Below are 6,511 nucleotides of genomic sequence, written 5' to 3' on the forward strand. Positions count from 1 at the left end.
TACTTATAATATTTGCTCTGATAAGGTAGTAATAAGAATATGAATAAGACTAAAACACAGCACATTTAGTTTCGCTTAGTTTACGGTATGTACTTTTCCAAGCCAGTTAGTCATCCACAGTCGTTGAATCTTCCATGGCTTCCCTCAGCACGCGCTCTTAGTCCTGCCAGGCTTATTTCAGAAACAATTTTGACCAATACTGAGTATATGCTGCCAATATTGGACTTCTCGGTCATTCTAACGAATACTCAAATTTTAGTTCACGTTAATGTCTTTCGAACACAAGAGTATTGAAAAGACTAAGTCCATCAGTTCGACAGACATTTCACGATGAACTATTGCAGAAATATTGAATCTGTTATGAAAACTCGACGATATCCTAAAATCTATAAATTCATTAAAATTTATCAAAGATGTTTTGGTCATAATATTATAAAAACAGATAAGTAAAGAAGACAATTTTCATTGATGCTCGGTGACGATGCTACACCCTCGAGCTGATGCAAATAATCTTCAAGCCTAGGTCGAAGTCGTTTAAAGCAGCTGTCAATGTGCTTGGATCATCGTACAGGTGCTGGTACTCGCTTGATATCTTGTTTTGAACTGCGTCTTTCATTACTGGGTAGCATAGCCTGAGAATAAAAAACATGAGTGACTTAAGAACTCGAGTAAATCTCAATTGATACGTTGCAAAAGATAGTCGTCATCGAATACCCAGGCACACACATTCAATAAGTTCGTATTTAAAAAACGTCTTCGTAATGATACCTTGCTCTTTTTAAAAAGGAATAGTGATGTCAGGGTTCTCGTAAAGGAATCTGCTCTCCTCCTAGGAGTTACGAGGCTACTCGAGCACTAACCCGTTGTCCTTCTTCTTTCTCATTGTTGCAGCCTTCTGCCGAGTACTCTAAAATGAAGTATCTTATTTTTAATGATTCCGAATAGTTTTTACAAAGAAATACAATTACTCTGTCAACTCGATGTTGTGATGCAGATGCAGATAAATAACGTTATCGTTCCAGGCAGCAAGTCTTATTATCCTGGTTAATAATTATAACTGAAAGCAAAAAAAACTACAAAGTACCTTGCTCACTAATTAAAAATATAAGCTACAGATAAATAAAATAAACTTATCTAAAATTTGTAGGTTAGTTCTTTTATCTACATCCAGTCAACAAGTCGTACAAACGATAATTGCACTCTCGCACTAACAAATTGTGAGCTTCAATAATTATAATTATTTGAACTGACTTTGTGCTCAGGTACTTATTTTGCGTAAATTCAAGCAATCCGCAAATGACAGTTTATGTAAACATAAGGCTCGTTCTCCCCGAGAGCGACTCGAGCTGTATACCTATAAATATATATATAGCTGTACCTATATATACATAGTTGCTCTGACTCACGTTACCAACTTTCAAACGCCAAAATGATAGTTTTATACTTATTGTATCACAATAATTTGTTCTATTAATAATGCACACTTGTTGCAAATTCATACTGCAACAGAGTTTTTTTAGTATTTAGTTCAACTTGATAAGACCGAATCGACTTCAATCACGTAGAGCAGATGATTGCATAACGTAAAAACACATTTTCGAAATTCACTTAAAAAATAATAAGTTTAAGGTTCTTTTGTAATGACTCATGTGTTAGTTTTTCTTCAATATCTATTTTAAATTATAAATCTTGATATTAATAGAAGTTGTTCTACTGTGCGACATATTTGAATTTTCCGCCAGTTTGGTAGCTGTCTGCTCTTGAGAGCGCTATAGCTATATATATAGCTGCAGAGAAGACTTCATTCGCAATGACTGAAATAATTATTTCACATTGTTTTTCTGTTAGTTTTACAATAATGCAATAGATAATCATCATCGACAATTAAATTGCAAACGATTAGAGTAAGTTTCATAGCCGTATATGGAGTATTTGAGCCAGACAACGTACTTATTCGGACTCTCGCTGGACCATTTAGTTTTTATTTTTTTATAGACAACCGGAAGATCCGACAATTTTTTGCAAAGTGATTGCAAACGTTGCTAACGATTCCGCAATTTTGGGTATTTTTTTCATGTCCCAATTCGAAAGTCATTCGCGGAGTTCCTGGAGCCATGTCATACCCACCAAAATGTAAAATTTAATTAAATTTTTTAAATAGTTTAATGTTTTTCATACAAATGATTATAATTACTACTACGATTAACGTCAAAACAAGTTTTTAATTAATCACGAATTTGAATTAATTATCATTTATTATTTGAATTTTCGAGCCAATCAGGTGCTCCACTTGTAGAAAATAAAAGAGTCACTTGTTGCCAACATGTAAGAAATTACACGCGTGTGTCTTTACCTTTGACGTAAACGAAATATCAAAACACAAGTATATACTCTATTTTTTGTTGACATTTTGACAAACAAACATAAAAAATGACGTCTGAAAGTTCAAGTAATCCGTATGATATCAACGGACAAAATTTTAATGCCGATGTCTACCTGCAAAAATTATTGAAGGTGATTATTGTACTGATTTTCTACTTTGTGCGAGATGATGTACTTACAAAATTTATAAAATAATTAATCTACCTTGTGAATGGATTTAAACTTCAGGATTATAATCTCAAGCAAATAATGGATCACGAAGCTGAGTTGGTCCACGACACGCAAACCTTACACTCTGACATGCAAACGCTTGTCTATGAAAATTACAATAAGTTTATATCAGCAACAGACACTGTCAGAAAGGTATTCGTAATATGCTTATGTTTTTTTTTTGTATTTTACATTTTTTTTTCTAATGACTTTAAGATGAAAGATGATTTCAATCAAATGGAAGATTCGATGGATATGTTGGCCAAGAACATGGACAGCATTACCTCCTCTTCAGAACAAATATCAAACACCTTACAAGGCACTCGTCATCAAATTATCAGACTATCCTCTGCTCATTCACTTCTGAAGAAGTTACAATTTTTGTTCAAACTACCAACAAATTTGAAAGATAAAATCACTGAAGAAAACTACAGCCAAGTAAGATTATGTTTAAATGCTCTAATTTTTGTTTTGTTTTTTTTTTTTATTATTTTTTTTTTTTTACTCAAGTTATTAACAAATAATATTTTTCTAGGCTGTACAAGACTACATTCATGCTCAGAGAGTATTGAACCAGTATGGCAACATGCCATCTTTTCAAGGAATTCAAAAAGACTGCGAAGAAATCGTTGAAGAATTAAAAGCTAAGCTTCGCACTCAGTTTCACAAAAGAAACGCCTCAACCAAATCATTGGCAGAGAGTGTTGATTTGTTGCTTCAATTAAAAGAACCTGCTGACGTTTTATGCGCTGATTTTCTCAATCAAGCAGATGAAAGATTAGCGGAGCAGCTTGACAATTTGAAAGACATGTGTGAAAATGACATTATTGAATTCGTAGATATGGGCAGTTCTGGTTTTCTGAGTGACTTGTGCCTGATCGTTGCCTCTTACAAAGATATGTTTATCAATCTTCAGCCCCTGGATACCAATGAGTTTAGCGATGATTTTGACACCAAGGCCGTATCCCGACTCAATAGTTTTATTATGAACAATATGAAAAAGTACTTTGAATTGATCAACAAGAGAGTTGAAAATGTTGCTGATACCGCAGTTCTAGTTAGAGCATTGGACAGATTTTACAAAAGACTGCAAGCCATGAATGCACTTTGCGAGGACACAGACTTTGCCAAGTGAGTACTTTTTTGGGTGGATCAGTTTATTTGCAAGTATTGAAGCAAAAATGTACAATTTTACAGAACTGGAACGGAAATCGTTATAAGCGCGGGCCGAAAACAGTGTCGAAATCACTTGTCAGCGCTAAAGCAACATTTAAGCGAAACTCTAGTTAAGGTCAGACAAACCCTAGCATCAAAAATCTCATCTGAAGGCAACGGTGGCCTGCCAGAGCTTCAAGCTATGTTAGTCATGCCGACCATTGAAAAAGTCAAGGGGGTCTTGCAAGATTTGATGGTAGAAGCTTCCTTGCTTTATTTCAATTTGTGTACTTTTTGAATTGTGACAGGGTTGAAAAAAGAAAAGAAAAAAAAAAAAGGTCAATTCGTACTAATTTCCAGGCATTCCTGCAACCAGAACTCTCGTTCGTTCTGAAGCCACAGTTCTTGCAACGTTTTTGCGTAGACGAAGTCAGAGAAGGTCTGGTCGTTGGTTTTCTCCACCATCTGACGGCAACAACCAATGGATTCAGCACGGGACTGGACGCGCCGAAATTCCCACCTTCGTTGCTTTTGCTCCTGAGCCGCATGTGCCTCGAATTCAAGGACAACAACGTTGCCTACCTCGTAAGATAATCCCCCACGCGAATTCATGATAAATATTTTCAATTTCCTTTTTTCCGCCAGATATCATCAACGGACGACCTGTTCAACATCGAGGAGCACGTGATGCAGAAAAACGATCTAACACCTGTCGCGGAGATCTGCGACAACTTCCAAAAAGCCGCGCAAGAGTTGCTCAACCATTTCGTGAGACTCCAAGGTCTCACGGTTTCACAAATGCTCAGAAAATCCGTGGAGACGCGCGACTGGCTGCACACCATCGAGCCCCGTACCGTCCGTGCCGTTATGAAACGCGTCGTCGAGGACATAACGGCTATTGAGACCCAGGTCACGGCGCTCTATGACGACACGGACGGGCAAGTCGATCGCAGCAGCGACAGTAGCAGAAAGACTCACAGGTAAACCTGATGTCATGTCGATTATTGTGTTTTACCATCAATGACGAATCCATTGCTGTGTGCAGCGTGTCGAGACACCAGTATCGCTCGAATTGGTCCTCTTACACCCCGAGTCACCTCGACTCTTCGTTCGTCTCGAACATACACAAACTATTTTCCGAGAGAATCGAGATCTTTTCATCCGTGCAATTCAACAAGGCATCCATTCTAACGGGAATCATCAAAATCAGTCTCAAGGTGAGAATCGTGACACCAACTTGTTATATATATATATTTTTTTTTTTAAGTTTAAGCCTACATGTAACGCGATTCATAAGTGGAGAGAACGTAGCTCGACAACAGGTGAAGGCGGTCTCGAGAGCAGATGCATGCATATCTGCACGCCAATGACAAGATGAGCTCCAATCGGTCATTATCCACTTGGTCGAATCGCTATGGTGTTCTTTTAGTCCCTTTCAACTCGTTCTTTGTTTTCGCAATTACCGCTGCGGATTCCATCTGTGAAAAATTTCTTTCAGACATTCCTGGAATGCGTGAGGCTGAGGACCTTCAGCAAGTACGGCCTCCAGCAGATCCAAGTCGACACGCACTACCTACAGCTGTACCTGTGGCGGTTCGTCAGTGATGAAAAGTAAGATCTGAAATTTCACGTCAAAGAAATCCCGTCGACTTATGTGAATATCACGTTGTTGGCAGTCTGGTGCATTTTCTACTGGACGAGATCCTGGGCAGTGCGGTCCACCGCTGCTTGGAGCCCGTACTGATGGAACCGAGCGTCGTCGACATCATCTGCGAGAGGAATTAATTAAAACACCCACATCCTCTCGACGCCTGTACCGCCACTGCAGTTTCGCTGCTTTGAATTTACAATTGGATAATAATATCCATTCACGCTACCGAGGGGCCATTTACAACACTCAAAAAAATGATAATAGCTATACTCTCAGCCGTCGTCATCGTCATCATGTCACACAATTTTACCCTGCATCCATTATATTGTACACTCCACAGGAGAGAGAGAGAGAGAGATGGACCGACTAACGATACCTCGTTTTGTATTATATAGAGATGGGGCTTTTATTGCGAGTGGCGATGAATTGAGAGAGGAGCGGATGTAATTGTGATTTGTAAATACATGCCGTATTAATGACGCGCGCTCGCCGCACAGATTGGATTTATATTCCGTTATTAATTTTGACGAACGGCTCTTGAGACTCAATTTACGAGAGCTCGTTTGTTCGTTACTCAGGCGTGCGCGCGTGTGTGTGTTTTTTTTAAATTAATTTTTTTTCTCTTCGCGTCGTGGTTTCCATTGTAGCCACTTCTGTATTACGAGAATTGTACATATGCGGGGTTTAATTGTTATTCTAGTAAAGTATGGTCCAGTGATCTACTGATCATCTTTTAGTCCAAACACATTCCAAAAGGCCATCAGCCGATGAATTTCCCGAGTATCGCAAAATGTATACCGTATAATTGTACGAACAATAAATTATTTTGCAAAATCCTGGTGTATTTTTATTGCACTGCGGGTAAGATTTTCCAAGAAGATGTTGTCCCCCTGGAAATATGGCGTGGAAAAAAGTGCAGCCACAAACAAACGATCAACGGCAAAAGTGTATTAGTAGGTGTCTGAAAAACGAAGCTTTGGCGCGTGAAAAATGCAGAAAAAGAATAAGGGGGAGAGACACGCCCGAGATCTGTATGGGGGGGTCAAACGATCTTAATGAGGTTTAATTTGGTGCGCGCCAGCGAGACTTTCGGAGCGGCCATCGATATCTGTG

General features: G+C 38.6%; 1 protein-coding gene across 2 annotated transcripts; it reads left to right on the forward strand.

Annotated features, from left to right (window-relative positions):
• The first annotated feature begins 2,354 nt into the window (after positions 1 to 2,354).
• Vps51 (vacuolar protein sorting 51) lies at positions 2,355 to 6,232 on the forward strand. 2 transcript variants are annotated; one of them, XM_014362678.2, is made up of 10 exons: positions 2,355 to 2,514; positions 2,611 to 2,745; positions 2,809 to 3,030; positions 3,128 to 3,723; positions 3,769 to 4,003; positions 4,108 to 4,332; positions 4,393 to 4,727; positions 4,793 to 4,964; positions 5,246 to 5,358; positions 5,424 to 6,232. In XM_014362678.2, exons 1-10 carry the CDS (start codon positions 2,431 to 2,433, stop codon positions 5,530 to 5,532), a joined length of 2,226 nt encoding a protein of 741 aa, XP_014218164.2. In that variant the 5' UTR covers positions 2,355 to 2,430; the 3' UTR covers positions 5,533 to 6,232. The 2 variants fall into 2 exon arrangements, with proteins under 2 accessions (XP_014218164.2, XP_014218165.2); XM_014362679.2 differs by having other exon boundaries at positions 3,790 to 4,003.
• Positions 6,233 to 6,511: the final 279 nt, after the last annotated feature.

This window comes from Copidosoma floridanum, unplaced genomic scaffold (assembly GCF_036245765.1).
Source record: "Copidosoma floridanum isolate Cflo_tuat_1 unplaced genomic scaffold, Cflo_Japanese_pri ptg000012l, whole genome shotgun sequence".
Taxonomy (NCBI): Eukaryota; Metazoa; Arthropoda; class Insecta; order Hymenoptera; family Encyrtidae; genus Copidosoma; species Copidosoma floridanum.

What these genes read in the sequence shown, in the direction of transcription:
- Vps51 (XM_014362678.2), top strand. Translation starts at nt 2,431, where the DNA reads ATGACGTCTGAAAGTTCAAGTAATCCGTATGATATCAACGGACAAAAT. An exon ending in CAACAGACACTGTCAGAAAG is followed by an intron (nt 2,746 to 2,808) that starts GTATTCGTAATA and finishes AATGACTTTAAG; the next exon opens with ATGAAAGATGATTTCAATCA. An exon ending in AGTAGCAGAAAGACTCACAG is followed by an intron (nt 4,728 to 4,792) that starts GTAAACCTGATG and finishes TGCTGTGTGCAG; the next exon opens with CGTGTCGAGACACCAGTATC.